At 46.7% G+C, this 20,400-nt stretch overlaps 1 protein-coding gene across 1 annotated transcript; it reads left to right on the top strand.

The window, feature by feature from the left end:
- Window positions 1-10,459: 10,459 nt before the first annotated feature.
- Window positions 10,460-17,457, top strand: NME6 (NME/NM23 nucleoside diphosphate kinase 6). The gene is made up of 6 exons (XM_036266908.1): window positions 10,460-10,571; window positions 13,722-13,818; window positions 15,385-15,487; window positions 15,959-15,998; window positions 16,427-16,587; window positions 16,867-17,457. The coding sequence occupies exons 2-6, from the start codon at window positions 13,729-13,731 to the stop codon at window positions 16,986-16,988; spliced, it is 516 nt and encodes a 171-aa protein (XP_036122801.1). The 5' UTR covers window positions 10,460-10,571; window positions 13,722-13,728; the 3' UTR covers window positions 16,989-17,457.
- The last annotated feature ends 2,943 nt before the right edge of the window (window positions 17,458-20,400 follow it).

Raw genomic sequence — 20,400 nt, 5'->3', positions numbered from 1 at the left:
CCGTAGCCCCCCACCAATCAAGAACTCGGAAGACCCCAGGCCCGACCAGTTAAAGATGACCACATCTCCTCGGCTAAATGACACCCCCCACAGCCCTGAGTTTAATAATCCCTAATCTGTACAAGCCGGTTGCTACTCTTTCCTTAGAGGTAGTCCGGCAGGCTGATTCCCAATAAACCTGCTCTTCTGGAGACCCTGCACCGCCTTGTTCCGCCTCGTTCTTACATCCATAAAATGTCTTTTGGCAGAATTTCTTTTTCCTTGGGGAAGTCAGTATTTTGTTCTATCCAGGCCTGATTGGATGAGGCTTTACTCAGTCCTCTGATTTAAATGTTAATCTCATCCAAAAACACCCTCTCAGAAATGTTCAGAATGTTTGACCAAATACTGGGCACCGTGGTCCAGCCAAGTTGATACGTAAAATTAACCGTCACAAAGCCTGTGCCTGGAAGCACTAGTTAGAAGACAGCCGCAAAGCCCCTGCCCAGGGACCACTATGTGAGTGAGCGATGAACTCATTTTATTCTTTTCATTTTTGTCTGTTTACTAAGTGGTACTTCAGTCTGCCTAAGACAAAAATGAAGATACTGTAATTATCAAACTGCAGGTGGGCTGAATCACAACACTAACACTGTTAAGGGGGTTCTGAAATTCTGCTGGATGCATGATAATCCTACAAAATCAATAACATTTCTTTATAGCAGTAACACCCAACTGGAAAATAAAATAAAAAATAATACTTCATTCAAAATAGAAACAAAAACTATGAAGTATCTGGAAGTTAACCTTTCTCCTCACGACTTCCAAAAACTTTAAAACTCAACCAAAGGATATTTATCATATGGAGAGACAGTCCACACTCCTAGCTTATAACTCAAGTTTATGACTGCCCTCCCCTTCTCCCCCGGCTCTCCTGGGGTCTAAAAGACTCAGAGACATCCACATTAGCTCTCCTCTTCTCTGCCCACTTCCACTCTGTGCTTTTTTTCTTCTTCAGTGAAATTAGAATATGTCTAGTCTGCCTTAATTCATCGAATAAGCATTCCTCCTGCTGGACTATGGGCGTAGTTACCAATGTAGTAGTTTTTCTCTTAATTTCCCCAAGTTTGATTTCTCTGAGCAGATACTTTTTTTACAGGAAAACTCCTGAACTTAACAAGAACACATATAGGACCTACAGAATCCCCAGATGATCGAGTGAAACATAATGGTTGTCTCTTAAAGTATATCCCCTTCAGCCCTGGTTGATTTGGCTCAGCAGTTGGAGCATCGGCCTGCGGACCAGAGTTCCAGGTTCGCTTCCCACTAGGAGCACATACATACATACATAAAGTACATCCCCTTCAGAGGAGAATGCTGGCACTGGACGAAACCAGCCATTGGGATCAAACTTGTTGGTTTGTTTCTTCAGTAAATGATTCTCAGCAGAAAATCTGGGTGGCAAACACTTTTCTTGGTAAAAATCTTTTTTGTTGTTAATCCTCACCTAAGGATATTTTTGGAGAGCTTGGAAGGGAGGGAGGAAGAGAGGGAGAGAGAGAGGGAAAGAAACATCTACGTGAGCGAGGCACATTGATCAGCTGCCTCCCACACACGCCCTGACTGGGGCAGGGCACCGAACCTGCAACCCAGGTATGTGCTCTTTTTTGTTGTTGTTAATCCTCGTCCGAGGATATTTTTCCATTGATTTTTAGATAGAGTGAAAGGGAGGAAGGGAGAGAAACAGAGAGAGACACATCCGACGTGAGAGAGACCCATCAGTTGGTTGCCACTCGCACAACCCCAACCAGGACCAGGGACAAACCTGCCACCCAGGTACGTGCCCTTGACTGGAAACCGAACCTATATGACCCTTTGGTGTATGGGCCAACACTGTAACCACTGAGCAACACCAGCTAGGGCAATAAGAATCTCTTTTTAAAATCTCAGCTATTCTGCCCTGGCTGGTTTGGCTGAGTAGATGGAGTGTCGGCCCACGGAACAAAGAGACCCAGGTTCGATTCCAATCAAGGGCACGTACCTTGGTTGCGGTTCGACCCTGGCCCTGGTTGGGGTTGTGTGGGTGGCAACCAGTCGATGTGTTTCTCTCACATCGATGTTTCTCTCTTTCTCTCTCTCTCTCTCTCTCCCTCTCTCCCTCCCACTCTGTCTCAAGATAAATGTAAAAAAAAAAATATCCCCAGGCAAGGATTAAAAAAAAAATCTCAGCTATTCTGTGTTCTCATCCCAAAACTACACAACTCCCTCTTTTCTTACATAGATTGTGAACAAACGACCACAGGAAGCTAAACAAAGGAGCAGGTGCCTCAAGAGCAGCAATGTTTACAAGATGAGGGCTTTGGGCATTGTTAAGCTGAACAGATGTTAGGCAAGTGACGTGGCTTCCCATACATCAGGATCTGGTTTGAGGAACTTTAACCATACCATAAGAAATTCAAAATTTTATTCAAAGAAAACTGAGCACCATTATTGGAGTCTCTTTACTCTAGGGGAGAAGCGGGGACGCCTTCTTCTTCCACTAGTGTATCCGTCAGACCACTAGGCCATGACATCTCACACTGCAACACAGGTCAACACCCTTGGATGTCTCCTAAAAAATCCTCACACCCTAGGGCTCCCTCAGGACTTATGTCCCAAGAGACTCATTTTTTACTGCAACACTGCATGGCCTCAGTACAATGGGTCACAATAGCCTGAAACGGCACTTTCAACATTCTACCAACCTAGACAATTTCCGTCAAAGGCAAGGAAAATGGTCTGAGGTTCCTTACATCCAGGCTGCTTTGCACTCAGATCATACCCCCTTTATGTGACTCTTGCTCCCCATCCCAAATCTTCCTGCTGTGCTCTAATCCTCCCCAGCCTCCCTCTGAAGACAGTGGGCAAACTTCTCCTGTTTCCTCCTTTGACTCAGCGATCTCCCTCCACCACCTCCTCCCTCAGTCCTTCCAGCAGGGCCTCCTTCTCCAGCCCCTTCTGTGAGCCCCCACCCTACCCTGAACCTCCTACTCCGGCTCCAACTCTCTCTCTCTCTCTCTCACACACACACACACACACACACACACACACGTGCACATGATCAGGAACCATCGCTGGTCCCTATCAGTCCCCTACCTCAGTCCCCAGTTTAGAATGCCCCCACCCCCCAGGGAAGCAGCAGGAGCTGAAGGGACTGTCAACTCTGATGGCAGCAGGTAGGCCAATTTCATTAATTGATACTGGGGCAACCTACTTTGCCCTCCCTGAATTTAGGGGACCTCTTCGACACTCTGGGGTTTCAGTTGTGGGAATTGATGGCCAAATATTGCAACCCAGACACTCACTTGTTCTTTAGGCCCTTACATCTTTCCCCACTCTGTTTTGGTGTTACCAGCCTGCCCCACTCCCTTGTTAGGGCAGGGCATTCTATCTAAACTCCGTGCTACTTTAACCTTTACTCCTTCTCTCCCCACCAACCCCTCTCATTCTTTATTTTGTCTCCTCCAAGAATCTGCTTCCTCTCCTAACATAACTCCCCCCCACCCATGCTCCTCCCTCCCCTTGAGGAGGCAGGGCAGGGTCTGCTGGCCTTGCAGGCCTCTGGTGAAATACCACTACTCTTACCGTTTTTTTTTCACTGACCCAGTGAGGTGAGGGAGAGGATCGAGCCCCAAGGTGCTCTCACTTCTGGCTCCAAGCACTCTGCTGCACCGGCTGGGCGTCACCTGCTCTGGGGAAAGTGCTAAGTGGGGAGACTGACACCTGTCAATCGATAATGCAGGTGTCACCCTGGCCAGTTTGGCTCAGCGGTTAGAGCGTCGGCCCGCAGACCAGAGAGTCCCGGGTTCGGTTCCTGCTAAGGGCACATACCTCGGTTGCAGTTTGTCCCAGGCCCCAGCTGGGGTCGTGTGGGTGGCAACCACTCGATGTCTCTCTCTCAGTAGATGTTTCTCTCTCTATCTTCCTCCCTCCCTATCTCAAGATAGAAAAACAAAAAAGATAATGCAGGTATCCTAAGGCAAGCTCAGGGAGGACAGAAACCTCCTGTGGAGCAGAAGGACAAAAGCTCCCTTGATCTAGATTCTAAATATAGACCATGAAAGTGGACACCACGTATAATCGCTCTCACTATAACCTTATGAGAGGTGTCTGTAAACTAACTCTTCATAATATGCCTAATCCCTGCAATGAGAATTTATATGTGCAAGCTCAGAGAGACTTGATACAACACCAAAAAAATCATACCAAAAAAATTAGTCACTGTCACTATGGTGGCACTAACGCTCTCCTCCCTCTAACATAATTGAATCATTTGAGCCTTACTATGGGTCCATCAAACACCTCCCTAGGCCCAAATATGACTGGACTGCTTTGCCTACCAGCGGGAATGTTTTTAGGTGCACTAGACATTTCGGCCTCCGGGAGAGGAATTGCTATTCAATACCTAAAACCAGAAAAACAGGGTGACTTATGGGCAGTAGGATATGTCACCCCAGCCAATACCTTAATCCATTCCTTCACCCCTAATTCAACCTCATCAAGCCCTGAGCCCAGAATCCATCATAGGACAAAAAGAAGAGTTGGACTCCTCATAACAGGAGTCATAGCTGCAATTACCACCGCAGGGCCTCGTGGAAAGAATTACTTATAATACCTTAATAACAAAAAAAATAACTGCCACCATGGCAAACATAGATAGAAATATAATTTTGGGTACATGCCCTTAGCGGGACCCGAACCCAGGACTCTCTGGTTCACAGACAGACGCTCCGGAGCCAAACCAGCCAGGGCTACTGATGAAACTTTAAAGCTTCTTTCAAAACCCCTCGCTTCTCTTGCCTGCATGGTAATAGATAATTGCATTGCACTAGATCATTTACTAGCTAAAGAAGGGGGCATATACATGATAGCAAATCCATCCTGTTGCTTCTATGTTAACTGGACAGGTCAAGGAGAGGACACAACGAATCCTAGACAATGCCTAGTGGCTAAAAGAAATTTAATCAGGATCACCTAGCCCAATCTATTTGGACAAGTATAGAAGCAGCCTTGCCTAAACTAATATGACTACTCCCCTTCATAGGGCCCCTAGTATTAGCCTTCTTATTATTGGTTTTCGGACCCTGCCTCTTGCGCCTGATTACTAGGTTTGTACAAAACTGACTACAAATTTTAGTTAACCAGACGGTTAAACCATTTGTTCTAGCACAGGTAAAAGGACTCTATCACCCCATTCCCCAAGAACTTATCTAACAAATTCTTTTTAGAAGTCCATGACAAGCCCACACCTGCAGGAAGTAGACAAAGAGAAACTTTGCCCCTTTTTCCTTTTTTTAATCATTATAAGGTGGGAATGAAAGAGTCAGTAATGGCCCTGGCCAGTTTGGCTCAGCAGTTAGAGCGTTGGCCTGTGGACCAGAGAGACCCGAGTTTTCCCACTAAGGGCACGTACCTTGATCCCAGTTTGTCCCCAGCCCTGGTTGGGGTTGTGTGGGCGGCAACCAGTTGATGTGTTTTTCTCACATTGATGATGTTTCTCTCTCTCTCTTCCCTCCTCTCCCTCCCGCTCTATGTGAAGATAAATGCAATGTCCTCAGGTGAGGGGAAAAAGGGGGGGTTAGTAATGTTTTAACAAAATTAAACTCCATTCTAACCAGTTATTCCTGCATGTAAACACCCAAGCAGTTTTCTAAAAACCCTGGGACTGACACCCAGAAGAACCATAAAGATAAGGGGTTAATGGTGGCCTTGGAAAACTTGGAGGGACTATAAAAAAGAAAGAGATTAATGACTGCCCTGATCTCTGTAACAAGCTCATCCCGTCCCCTGCAAGATTCCTTCCTCGCCTCTGTAGCAGTTCATGTAAGCCCTGGCACCAAACAGTGGCACCAAAAGAATGTAGTTTTTTTGTAATTTCTGTAGTTTGTGCCTATATAAGCCAGAAAACAAAAAAGGCTTGAGGCTGGGCCCTTCTCGGCCCGCCTGCACCCAGGTGCATGCAATAAAGCCATTTTGCTCTACACTGGCCTGTGTCGTGGATGTGATCTCCCGCCAGCTCACACCTTTTAGGTTTAAGGGTCACTCCCCACCTACTGGTCAGTTTGTCAGTAACTTTGGCCATGGTTTTCTGGTTGAGATTTACCCAGCAGCTTCCATTGTAAAAAAGTGGTAACTTTTATTTATAACAAAAAAGAAACAGTACCCTTATTAGAAACAAAATATGCCATCTTCTTAGACTAGAGTAGGAAAAACACGCAATGAAATTACCACAGCCACAGAGGTTAAGATCATGAGAAAAGCCTGTGTCTGGAACATTGTCTTTAGGGATCGCATATGCTCAAAGTCCAGGAAGAAAAACAGGATTTGGAAACTTGCTCTACCAGATTAAGAGCATTGCAAGAATGAAAAAAAAGAGGGAGATTTTCTTAAGAGACAATTCTAAGGAGGCTCATTTCCTCCTCACTATTTTTTTTTTTTTTTTTTTGCATTTAACTTCAAATAGAGCGGGAGGGAGAAAGGGAAGAGAGAAACATTGATGTGAGAGAGACACATCAACTAGCTGCCACCCACGTGACCCCAACAGGGGCCGGGGATAAACTGCAACTGAGGTTCATGCCCTTAGCGGGAACTGAACCCAGGACTCTCAGGTCCGCGGGCCAACGTTCCAACTGCTGAGCCAAATGGGCCAGGTCTCCTCCTCAATTTCTGTGGCCTAGCAAGGAGCTAGCTCCATGGGTCTTCCTTCTCTCCAACAGAAAAATGTTAGAACCTCAGCGACCCTTCTAGAAAGGAGTAGGGGAAGAGCAAAGAGAAAAATGTCAACAGAGAAGTGTCTGGGAAAAAAATTCTACACTTCACCAGACACATCCAGAAGCTGAGGACAGTATCTTGAGGAACACAAAGAAGAGGTCTCAGTTCTCACTGGGTCCATGGGGGAACAAACTTTAGAAGAAAGAATAGCACCTTCAGCAGAAAGAACAAACTGCCAAAAGTAATTCTCAACTGAAACATAAGGGGTAAAGAACCCCCTTCCTTCCCAGGAGGCAGGTTTCCTAGGCCTGAGTAACTCAACAGCAGAAGACAGTGGACACTTAAGACTGTTCACAGGGCCCTGGCCAGTTTGGCCCAGCTGTTAGAGCATCAGCCCGCAGACCAGAGAGGCCTGGGTTTGGTTCCCACTAAGTGCACGTACCTCAGTTGCAGTTTGTCCCCGGCCCTGGTTGGGGTTGTGTGGGTGGCAACCACTCGATGTCTCTCTCACATCGATGTTTCTCTCTCTTCCTCCCACTCTCCCTCCTGCTCTATCTGAAGATAAATGCAAAAATGTCCTCGGGTGAGGATAAAAAAAAAACTGTTCACAGGGACTTGAGGAAGCTATGTCATTAGAGCCCACCCTCAAAGCAGCCCCGGGGTGGCAGAAACAGAGGGTCCAAAGGGGAAAGAGTATTAATAAACTTAACATGTTGGATGAAAAAAAAAAGACCTGGTTCTCAGACTAGCTGGTTGGGGCTGCCACTAATACCACTAATTAGAGGCAAGACCAGACAGACACAGGTGGATGCCTCTCAGGATACAATAAACATAGGTCATAACCTCTTAAAGGATGATTCTCCCAACTGAGTTTAGATGCACAAGTTGGAGACTGAAAAACTGGTACAGAATTACCTGAGTCTCAGTGAAACTGAATCAAGACTTTCTTAGCCTATTCACCTTTCTTCAGATATCGTTGAGGATCAGGGTCTTCTGACAGATGTGTAAGGACAAAAATTTGCAATCTGCTATGAGCTGGGGATTGACCTGCTTCCTAAGTTTTGTGGATGTGGGGCAATGCTGAAATAATTATGTCCTGTTAACTATTTAGATTATTTTTGTTGTTTTAAGTGTGACTTATGCCCTGGCCGGTTTGGCTCAGCGGTTAGAGCATCGGCCTGCGGTCCAGAGAGACCTGGGTTCGGTTCCCACTAAGGGCACGTACCTCAGTTGCAGTTTGTCCCCGGCCCTGGTTGGTTGTGTGGGTGGCAGCCGCTCGATGTGTCCCCTTCACATTGATGTTTCTCTCTCTCTCCCCCGCCCCCCACTCTATCTGAACAAAATATCAAAAAAAAAGTGTGACTTATAAGAGACTTGGCATTGTTCTTGGGTAGCAGAGTTAGAAGGCAGGCACATTTGGCTCTCACACTGTTCTCCAACAGCTCCATAAGTTTTAATTAAGCTGATATTGGTCTTCACCTGCCTGCCATTCCTCCATTTCTGTTAGTTCTGAGCCCAAGCTCAGAAAAAGGGTGTTATTTATTGGGTCCCCCTCTAAAATCACATCTGCTCTTACCTTCATTATGTAGGCTTGTTGTTGAGGTCAAAGCAACTATAAACAGTGTTATATGTGTAAGACAGAGAGACCATGGTCTAAAAATCAACAAAGTCCCTATAGTCCAAAGGTATGTTAATGAAAATAAGGGTAGAAAACAAAACTGGACCTGGTGAATTTGAAAAACAAGACAAAAAACAGTGGTGTGGCTCAGTTGGCTGAATGTTGTTCCATGCAACCACATGCCCAGGGTTGCAGGCTCAATCCCCAGTTGGGGGCATGCAGGAGGCAGTGACTGATGTTTCTCTCTCACATCTACATCTCTCTCCCTCTCCCTTCCTCTCTTAAAAAAAAATTCATGATGCCCTGACCAGTTTGGCTCAGCAGTTAGAGCGTCGGCCTGCAGCCCAGAGAGACCCAGGTTTGGTTCCTGCTAAGGGCACATACCTTGGTTGCAGTTTGTCCCTGGCCCTGGTTGGGTCGTGCGGGAGACAGCCACTCGATGTGTTCCTTTTGTGTCGATGTTTCTCTCTCTCTCTCTCCCTCCCACTCTATCTGAACAAAAAAATGGAAACATGTCCTCGGATGAGGATAAAAAAAAAGAAAAAAAAATTCATGAAAACATATTTTTGATAGGAGCAGGGAGGAGGGTGTCAATGGGGGAAAGAGGAACCTGTAATAAAATTAATTTTTTAAAAGATATTTTTATTTTTAAATCTTTACCCAAGGATATTTTTCCATTTATCTTCGATAGAGAGGGAGAGAGAGAGAAACATTGATGTGAGAGACACATCGACCAGCTACCTCCCACATGACCCCGACCAGGGCCTGGAACCGCAAAAGTACATGCCCTTGACCAGAATCAAACCCACAACTCTTTGCTCCACAGGCAGGCAGTCCAACCACTGAGCAAAACTGGCCAGGGCAAAAAAGGTATCTTTTTAAAAATACTAAGAACAGCCCTGACTGGTTTGGCTCAGCAGTTAGAGTGTCAGCCTGCAGACCAGAGAGACCCAGGTTCAGTTCCTGCTAAGGGCACATACTTGGTTGCAGTTTGTCCTGCCCCGGTTGGGGTCGTGTGGGTGGCAACCAGGCGATGTCTCTCTCTCTCCCTCTTCCTCCCTCTCTTCCTCCCACTCTATCTGAAGATAAATGAAAAAAAAAAAAAAAAAGTCTTCGGGTGAGGATTAAAAAAATAGAAAAAAAAACTAAAAACAGATGTTTGATCAGTGGCACATGGTAAGCGTCCGCTCATCCTGTGAAGGCAGAAATGGACCTGTGCCTTCACCAGCCGGATAGGTGAGACGGAAACAAGCTGCGGGAATCACAGACCCTCCTTCCAATATTCCAGGAGTATAGCATCTGTAATATGCAGGTACCAGAGTCAGCTAAAAAATTATTTAAATTGATGGCAGTTATCGTTTATGATCCTTCTCATATTCTATGATTCCACTCAAGAAAAAACTGTGCCCTCTCCATACATTAGACTACACACCAGGAATACCCAGTCCTCATCTCACCCTGTACTACTTCAGTAGACCCCAGGGTAACCCACTCCCCAACCCGTTGCCCAAATTCCTTAGCGACAAGTCCAAGACCCTTATGACTAGTTTCCCTGGCGTCCTATGTACACTTGGCCTCCAGCCAAGAACCCTGCCTCACCAACCCCCGTATTAGCTGTGCTCCTTCGTGTCTGTCACCGCTCCGCGCCCAGAAGGCTGCCTGCCTCGGCCCACGCGAGAGTGCACAAGTTCCTTGCCCTCCGCGTCCCTGCGACAAGCACTGGGCACCAACCCTAAGTGAGGCAAAGAATATGAGTCGGGCAAGGTGCCAGCCGGTGGCCCCGCAGGGGAGGACTGCCTCTGCCAGGCTGCCACTCTGGACCGCCCACCCTGATCTACGTCCTCTAAGCTCACACTCCCTCCCGCATGACCGCGCCCAAGGGACGAGTGCTGGAGAGAGAAACGAGCCACCAGCCGCCGACCTTCCCGCTGCAACCTGTCCCCGCCTCGAGCCCTGGTGGATACCACAGCGCAGTCGCACTCCCAGGGCTCATGCACCGCCCCTCTCCGCTTCCGGCTCGGCCCACGGCCTCACGGCCTCACGGCCAGGACCCCAGGGGGCTGCCCGCCGAACGCCTGAAGGACCCCACTTGGGCTCACAGGCTAGCTAGCACGGCGCCTGTTGGCCACGCAAAGTGGCTGGAGGATTAGGTGGATCCGGACCTGGACTCCAGCTGGACTGAGGCTCCGAAAAGCCCAGAATCTGGGGTGGACTTAGTCCCCGGGTACAAGGGGCAGGGGTCGCGTGGCTGCAGGCCTGGAGAAATGGAGGGGAGAAGGGGAGGGGACGATGTCCAGAGCTGAGAGCGTGAGACTGGGGGCTGGGGGGCGGGGCCTCAGGTGTAGAGGGCTGGAGGCGGAGTTGAGGGTTTGGGCCTGCGAGGACGAGCCGCTTGGTTTCTGCTCTATGGAAGCGGAGGCATAGGTACCTCAGGTGTGGGGGCAAATGCCCAGGCAGCTTCTAAAATTTGTAATTCTCTAACGGAGGGACCTTTAAGTTGATCAAATTTCTCGACCTGTCATCATTTGTTGTAAACTAAGAACAAGACAGCCATAGCTCACGTTAGGAAAGGAACCACGTCTTCCCCTGGAGACCAGTAGCAGCCTGGCTTTGGAAGAGCTGGACCAGGTTCATTGATTAATTCGTTCAAAAATATTATTGAGAGCCCTGGCCGGTTTGTCTCACCGGTTAGAGCGTCAGCCTGCGGTACAGAGAGACCCGGGTTCGGTTCCCGCTAAGGGCGTACCTCGGTTGCAGTTTGTCCCCGGCCCTGGTTGGTCGTGCGGGTGGCAGCCACTCCATGTGTCCCTTTCACATCACTGTTTCTCTCTCTTTCTTCCTCTCTCTCCCTTCCACTCTGTCTGAACAAAAAATGGAAAAATGTCCTCAGGTGAGGATAAAAAATATATATATATATTATCGAGAGCGAGCTATGTGCTAGGCACTCTGCATAGGTACTGAGGAGACCATGGTGAGCAAAACACACCCCTGCTTTCATGGAGCTGATTTTTTAGTGGGGAAGACATAACTGAAGAAAACCCTGCAGGGAGCTCTGAGAAAGTATTGCAGGAGAAGTGAGCTAAGATCTAATAGGTGAGTAGGAGGAAACCAAAGAAAGCACATTCTGGCTGTGAAAACCTCACACAAAGGTTGTCCAGAAAGTCCTGAGGCTGTAAGGCCCATGAGGCTGGAGCAAGAGAAAGTTCAGGAGTGTGAGGTTCCAGATGAAGCTAGAGAGGTACGCAGGGATGAGATCATGCAAAGCCTAGTAGGCCACAATAAGGATTTGGGGTTTTATTATGAAAGCATGGTATACTTTAAAGGGTTAAGGAGGGGCCATGGCTGATTTGGCTCATCAGTTAGAGCATCGGGCCCGCGGACCAAAGAGGTCCGGGTTCGGTGCCCTCGGTTGCAGTTTGTCCCTGCCTGGTTGGGGTCCTGTGGGTGGCGACCACTGGGTGTGTCTCTCACATCGATGTTTCTCTCTCTCTTCCTCCCTCTTTCCCTCCTGCTCTATCTCAAGATAAATGAAGAAATGTCCTCGGGTGAGGATAAAAAATAATAATAAATAAAGGGTTAAGGAGGGAATGACATGTGGGTTTGCATTTTATTCTCTGGCTGCTGTGTGGAGAACAGACCCATTGGGATGGCAAGAGTAGAAACTGGGAGACCATTGAGGAGACTGTTGCAGAAGTCTAGGGAGGAAGGATAAAGTCTTAGACTCAGGTGATGGTACTTGAAGGGAGAGAACTGCATGGATCTGAGATATATGGGTTAGGTAAAATTGCCAGAATTTAGTGATAGTGTGGATGTGGAAGGTGGGGAAGTGAGGTGTCAAGGACGTCTCTCCCTAGATACATGGCGAAGATTCTGCTTGCTTTGGGTTACTCGCCACCTGAGATACTAGGGAGAGTGGGTTGGCTGATCTTGTACTGGTTAGACTGGGCTTAGCTTTGTGGTTCGAGTGGAGCATCAAGCTGAAAGCTATAGAAAAGACATGAGTACAAGAGAACTTGGCATAGTTTTTTCCATTTGAGCCAGACCCTACCACCACCTTTAATTTGATTATTAGGCTACTCTTGGGCTAAGAGAAATGAGAGTGTTGGCCAGTCTGCCCATGTGTGTGTTCATGGAAGCTTTCTCTATCTGTTGGCAAATTTAGGGGTTCTACCAGATAATCTTTTGAGACCTAGTCCTTAGTCCTGTGGACATGATCAATTTCTACATGTAAATAGAATTTCACAGTTGGAAGAGACCTCAAATTCTCTTAGTCCAGCCCTGGCCGGTTTGGCTCAGCGGTTGGAGCGTCGGCCTGCGGTACAGAGAGACCCGGGTTCGATTCCTGCTAAGGGCGCATACCTTGGTTGCAGTTTGTCCCCGGCCCTGGTTGGTCGTGCGGGTGGCAGCCACTCGATGTGTCCCTTCACATCGATGTTTCTCTCTGTCTCTCTTCCTCTCTCTCCCTCCTGCTCTATCTGAACACAACAACAACAACAAAAAAAGGAAAAATGTCCTCGGGTGAGGATAAAAAAAAAAATTCTCTTAGTCCAGAGTATAAAATACTTTTATGTTCTTCATCATTTCCACAATTATTTATTGAGCTTGTACAGCATGTTAGACACTAGAAATTCAAATATGAATAGAATGAGACTATATAGGTTTATTTAGTCAATAAAATTGATCAAGTACCTTTGTGCCAGGTACTGTTTCAGCTGCTTCAGATACAACATGTTTACAACTAGTCCCTGAACTTGGAGTTGCATGTCTATAAGTCTTGCCATTGAGGACAGCTGAATGTATTAAAGGGTTTGATTTAGGCAGGAAAGATCCTGACCTGTCTGTAAGAATAAATAAGAGATGGTATGTATCCAGCAGACTTTTTGGTATCTTGCCAACATGCCAGTTTTTGTCCATCCAGTCTTCCAGTACTAGAATTGATAGCAGAGCACTATAAGATAGAGTGCCTTTGGAGTGGAAACATTTATTATACACTTGTGGCCCTGCTGTTGAGAAGTATAAGTTGTAAATACTCTGTAAAACACAAAGGACAGTTAGGAAGGGAAGGGAATATTGGGAGAGACAGGTAGTGTTTAAATTTGAATTTCTTTTGAATGGGTAACTCCTTTGGGCAACCTGAGTTCCCCCTCTACCACTCCCTTCCCTCAATCCCATGAGCACAAATGGGCCATTAAATAAAACGCTATACACATGTATGCAGTAACAATGTACTGTATACAGTCTTCCTGTGTAACTGTCATGTGCTTTATGAGTGCCAGGAGTGAGAGTACTGGTTAGCTTGCAAAGCCGGTGGCTCCAGAGTAGGAAGGGTGGGGAGTGCAGCTCTGATGGGTCCCTAACCCAGCTCTGATGGCAGGAGTGAGATGACCTCCTTCTTGCGAAGCCCTCAGGCTCTCCAGCTTACTCTGGCCCTGATCAAGCCTGATGCTGTCGCTCACCCACTGATTCTGGAGGTAAGAATGAATCCTAAACCTCTACTATATGCCCTGGGCATTACTTCTTTTTCAGGTGCCATAGGGCCACTTGTGAAGACTGACAACACAGTCCTGTGCTAGATACCATGGAGGCAAAACTAGGAGCCATGAACTCAGACCCTAAGAAAATTAAATCTGTATTGGAGGATTGGGGCAGATATAAAATATAAGAAAGAATCCAATACAATAACACAAGGAACAAACCTCAAGATAGTGTATGTATCATATTACTTTTCTATTGCTACATAAAAATTATCACAAACTTAGTAGCTTAAAACAATACTTATTTATTATTACATGATTCTAGAATTAGGTACAGGAAGCTCGGCTGTGTTTTTTCCTTATGGTCTCACAAGGCCAGAGTCAAAGTATCAGCTGACTGGGCCCTCATCTGGAGGGTCTGGGGAGGAATCCACTCCCAAATGTGTTCAGGTTGTTGGCAGAATTCAGTTCCTGTTGTTATAGGACTGAGGTCCCCATGTCCTTCCCTTTAGGCAGGGACTGCTCTCAGTCTCTAGAGGCCACTCACAGTCCTCATCAGATAGCCCACCCTGTGTTCAAGACAACAGTAGTACATCAAATGCTTCGAATCTCTGACTTCTTTAGCTCCCAGCCAGATACAACTCTGTTGTTAAAGAGCTCATGTGATTAATTAGGCCCATCTGGATAATCTCCCTTTTGATTAAAGCAAAGTCAACTGATAGTAACCTTAATTACACCTGCAAAATTCCTTCTGTCACATCATGTAACATAATCATTTTGCATGCTATTCACAGTCCTGGAGATTTCCGGAAGGAAACTTGGTGGGGCTAAGTGAAGGTCATGTTAGCATTTTGCTTACAATATTTTGAGAAGTTGTAGCTGAACAGCACTGCTAAGTGAGCTCACTGTGGTGCAAAGGAAGATCAGAGCCCTCAGGTGGTCTGCAGTTTGGGACTAGGCCAGGCCTCAAAGGAAGGAAGGCCTGTGGTTAGTGCCCAGGAGGAGGGCAAGTGTTCCACAGAAGGGAGATGCTGAGGCAGGAATGGTGGGTCTAAGGGCCGCAGGTGGGCTGAGTTGGTGGGACTAGGGAATTGGAAGTGTTGGAGGGCCAGCAAGTGCAGCCTTGGACTCCCTGAGCACTGGACTGAAGCGGTTGCTCTTCATTCCATGAATAATAGGAACCATTCAAAAGCTTCTCACCAGAGTGTGACCTAGATTGTGATGTTTTGACTTACCAAGTGTGATGGGATAGAGAGTGGGAGCGATTTAAGGCAGGACCACTATCGAGAGACTTTTATGATGGTCTGAGTGGTGGGTCCTGTGGCCTTGCGCTCAAGGAACTATAGGAACGGAGGGGCAGACAGGACTTTTTGCTCCCCTCCACCCAAGGCTCACATTCTGGTTATGTGACTGTACCATACCCCACCTTCTTCTGTTCTCACCCACCAATGGACAGACTCTGATGTCCTGGTCTCGAAGGGGTCCTCATGGTTCTTTTGGTCAGCCTGAGTCTGCTTTTCACTCAAACAGGCCTTTCAACTGATTTTGTCTTTGCTTATCCAGGCTGTTCATCAGCAGATTCTGAGCAACAAGTTCCTTATTGTACGAATGAGAGAACTTGTGTGGAGAAGAGAAGATTGCCAGAGGTTTTACCAAGAGCATGAAGGTAGGACCATCAGCCTTCTGAACGGCAGGCTTCGCTATCGTAAGAAGTGTGTGAAAGAGATTTTACCTGGACATGTCCGGCAGGTTCTCTGCTGCCAACTGTAAAACTGTTTGATATTGTCTAGGAAGGTTTTACTTCACCGTCCCAACCAGCAACTTGGTTTTATATCCTGATAATATCAGGAGTTAACTGGAGTGAATGTTGACTCTGTCAGACACTGCCTAATGGTCGCAATTTCATATAATTCTCCCAACAGCCCTATGCGGTAAGTACTGTTATGTTCCTAGTGTACAGATTAGGAAACTGAACTAGGGAAGTTAATGACTCAGCCAAAATTGCCCAGGTTGTGTCAGACTCCAAGGTCACTGTTCTTTGTTCTAAAGCAGTTTTTATTATTCCAAGTTAGGAGACAGAAGTGCAAAAGGTTCTCCTGGGCACGAGTGTCCTAACAAAGGTACTCTCTTTTTGCAGGGCGTTTTTTCTATCAGCGGCTGGTGGAGTTCATGACCAGGTACTTCCAGTTTGGGTTCCATCGTCTTTATCTACTGAGACATATCCCCCCTGCGCCCTAACTAGATGTGTTAAGTTTATTTGCCACTCTTTAAAGTTGTAATGAGGGTTCAGTGTCTGAAGAAACATGGACTTGGGGCTCTGACTGAGTCGACACTCACCTGGTGGCCACCTGCCCCGTGGTGGCTACGGATCCAGGGGCTGTAGAAGCGTATTGTTATATGCTGCCTAGCAACTCTGCTGATATCTGTGGCTTTCTTGGACATCAGCAGTAGTCCTCCATCACCTGTTAGAAGCAACATTGGTACTCAGCTAGGAAGGCAAGGAAACTCCCAGGATGTACAGTGTGCCTTTATCTGTGACATGCTCATGGCGTGCCGTCCTAGACCCGACGGCCAGGTTCCTGACACGTGCTCCTTTTGTTCGCAGTGGGCCAATCCGAGCCTACATCCTCGCCCACAAGGATGCCATCCAGTTCTGGAGGACGCTGATGGGACCCACCAAAGTGTTTCGAGCACGCCACGTGGCCCCAGATTCAATTCGTGGGAGTTTTGGCCTCACCGACACCCGCAACACCACCCATGGCTCTGGTAGGTCTGCCTCTCAGGTCCATAGTCACAAATAAGGGAGGATGGTTTGGGGTTGGTGGGCAGGCTGTACGGTGGTGTTGAGAGTCAGGTCCTTCCAGTGAGCTTTTTTCCTTACTGCATGTCTGGCCCTTTGCGGCCAACTTAGCAGATGTGGCCCCAGGATCGAGGAGCAGGCAGGAGAAGTAGAGGTTCAGGTTTCTGAACCTGATTATAACTGCCTCTTGCCTCCATTCTGCACTCCCTAATAGAATCCCTTCTCTTTCTTAACTCCTCTTACAGACTCTGCGGCTTCAGCCAGTAGAGAGATTGCAGCCTTCTTCCCAGACTTCAGTGAACAGCGCTGGTATGAGGAAGAGGAGCCCCAGCTGCGCTGTGGCCCTGTGCGCTGCCGTCCGGAGTGAGGCATCCACTGTGCGGCCAGCGCAGGAGGCCAGGGCCAGCCTGCTGCAGGCCCGTCAGTCTGTGAAGACTGGTGACATTGGCAAGCCTTTGTCTTACTTAGCCGTCCTGTCCAGAGCATTTCCCAGGACCAGGGAGTCCTGGGGCTCATGCGCCATCTCTGCTAGGTGCCGCCACCTGCCCGAGAGCCTAGCTCCTCACTGCCACCGCCTTGAGAATCTAACTCTCTATCTACCTCTTTGCTGGAATGTTCATGGGTAGTTCAGAGGAATGATGGTTCCTCTTTTTTTCTGAAAACTGTTCATTCCTTTTCAAAGGGAACTTGCCTAATTGACTCTGCAGAAACTCTGTATAAGAAACATTTGGCCTGTCTTCCTCAATACAAGTCAGTATTCTACTGACTCCTCAAGGCTGGGAGCACTGCTCTAGTGCCTTCTCTCCATCCTTAACTGGAGCGATTAAACCTGTCCTGAAGCCGAGTGTCTCCCTGTGCTACGTGGAGGAAGAATTGTGTAGGAATCTCCGGGGAGGTTCACACACACACAGTGCACAGCTTATGTTGTGCGGGAAGGCACCCAGCGACAGAGCTGAGTGTGGGCTCAAATCCGTGCTGTGCACTGGTATAGGGCTGCGTCCTAGAGGAAGGGGCCACTTTTATTTGAGCAAAGGTGTGTCTGCCCAATAAAGGCATGTTTTTATGATTCACTTCTTTTATAAATCATAAAAATAGTTGCAGGTCAAATCCATGTCTAAGTTTCAGGTTCAGTGTCTAGGAGTAGGTCAAAGTAGGACAAGTTCATGTCCACATCCAGGTCTGAAATCTAGGCATTAGGTCCAGATCCACGTCCAGGTATGAAGTCCAAGTCCTCTTAGAAGTTCAGGTTCAAGATCCATATTCAAGTTTAAGATCCAAATTCAGATTTATAAGCAAAAACCATATCTAAGGTCAGGTCCAAGATCAAGGACCATCCAAGTACATCATTGAGATCTGATGTCTAGTTTCAAGGTCCAAGTCCAAAGATCATGTCAATGTCCAAGGCCAAGGACCAGGTTGAAGGATGATTTAAGTGCTAAATCAGGATCAGAGATCAAGCTTTGAAATACAAATTCAAGGTTCAGAAATCAGGCCCAAAGTCACTTCCAAAGGCTAATTGCAAGTTTAGGTCCACAGTCTAGGTCTATTTTCAAAGTATAGATCCAGTGCCCACAACATGGTCAGGTCTAGGCCCACATCCAAAGTTGAGGAGCAAGGTATATGTCTAATTGTCAAGGCAGCTCAAAATAAAGGTCTATATTCTCAGGTACAGTTCCAAAAACCTGCTCCAGATCCAAAGATCAGGCCTAATGTCAAATGTAATGTTAATGCCAAATTTAGGTCCAAGGTCAAGGTCCAATGTTTAGAACCAGGTCCAGGTCAAAGTCTGGGTACTGGGTCCAAGGACCAAGTCTAGGTACAAAATCCAGGTTCAGTCTCCCAATCAAAGTTTCAGGTACTCTGCTGAAGGTCAAAATCTAGGTCTAAAGTCTGGTTCAGAAGAGAGGTACAGAATACATTTCTCGCTCACAGCCCTCGGGAGGAATCAACCCTGCCAATACCTCGATCTTGGACTCCTAGCATTCAGAACTGTAGGACATACTCTCCGTTGTTTAAGCCACTAGTTTATGGTATTTGTTACAGGAGCCATAGCAAACTAATATAACACCCAAGATCCTGATCAAAGTCCAAGGTCCAGATAGAAGCTCAGGTCCAAGATTCTAGACAAATACAGGTCAAAGATTGAATTCTAAGGTTGGAGTCCAAGATCTAAATACATGTCCAAGGTCCAGGTCTAAGTCTAGGACAAATTCCAAGGTCTAAGTAAAAGGTTCACATCCATTTCCAATTTCTAGCTTAAGATAATTTCTAAGGAACTAGACAAATTCAGGTCCAAGGTGCATGTCCAATATACATGTGCAGACCTGAGGTCCTGATTCAATATCTATAACCAAGGTCAGGTCTAGGTACACATGTGAGATTAAAGGTCCAGATCCAAGACACAGTTCCAAAGTTGGCTCCTGATCTGTGTCCAAAGTCTAGCTTAAATCCATGTCTAAGTCACAGGTTCAAAGTCCAGGTCCATGGTCTTTATTGTAGAAACAGAAAAGCGAATCTTCAAATTCATATGAAAATACAAGGGACCTTAAATAGCCAAAACAATATTGAGAAGAAAAAAAAAGTTGGAGCCCAGCTGGTGTAGCTCAGTGGTTGTGTCAACCCATGGACCAAGAGGTCACCAGTTTGATTCCCAGTCAGGGCACATGCCCGGGTTGCGGGCTCAATCCTCTACACTTAGACCTGGACCTTGGACATTATTTAGATCTTGAGCATGCAAGAGGCAGCTGAGTGATGTTATGCTTTCATATCCATATTTCTTTCTCTCCCTCTCCCTTCCTCTCTCAAATTCAATAAAAATATTTTTTTAAAAATGAAGTACTGCCCTGGCCAGTTTGGCTCAGCGGTTAGATTGTCGGCCTGCGGACCAGGGAGTCCCGGGTTTGATTCCAGCTAAGGGCACATGCCTAGGTTGCAGTTTGTCCCCGGCCCCGGTTGGGGTCGTGTGGGTGGCAGCCACTGAACGTGTCTCTCTCACATCGATGTTTCTCTGTCTCCCTCCTGCTCTATCTGAAGATAAATGCAAAAATGTCCTTGAGTGAGGATAAAAAAAATGGCATACTGATACATGTATTGTGAGACCTTTCTGAACTTGTTTATCAGTACTAGTAAATTTTTATTGTATTCCTTATTTTCCTTTTCTATATTTTAAATTCCTTTTTTAAAAATGAGGTGAGATTTACAGACCATACAATCAATCATTATAAAGTACCATTCAGCCCTGGCCAGTTTGGCTCAGCGGTTAGAGCGTTGGCCCATGGACCAAAGAGTTAGGGCTTCAATTCCAGTCAAGGTTACGTACCTTGGTTTCATTCGATCTGTTGTGGTTGGAGTTGTGTGGGAGGCAGCCAATCAATGTGTCTCTCTCTCATCAATGTTCCTCTCTCTCTCTCTCCCTTCCTCCCTCCCACTCTGTATGAAAATAAATGGAAAAGTATCCTCCGGTGGGGAGTAAGAAAAAATAAAGTACCACTCAGTGACATTTAGGGCATTCACAATGTTGTATGACCACCACTACTCTGTAATTTCAAAACTTTTCATCAACCCTAGAAAAATCTCTCCACTCCTCACTCCCTCCATCCCCTGTTAAACACTAATCTATTTTCTGTTTCTAAGGATTTGTCTATTCTGGATGTAACATATAAAAGGAATCATACAATATGTGACATTTTGTGTCTGAGTCAGTAGAGAGGGATTGGTTTACAATACATATAATTTATAATCGCTAATATAAAATTTCTGAGAGGCAGGAGGGACTAGGA

Source organism: Molossus molossus, unplaced genomic scaffold, assembly GCF_014108415.1.
Source record: "Molossus molossus isolate mMolMol1 unplaced genomic scaffold, mMolMol1.p scaffold_m16_p_18, whole genome shotgun sequence".
NCBI lineage: Eukaryota > Metazoa > Chordata > Mammalia > Chiroptera > Molossidae > Molossus > Molossus molossus.
This window is presented reverse-complemented; position numbering and strand designations above follow the sequence as displayed.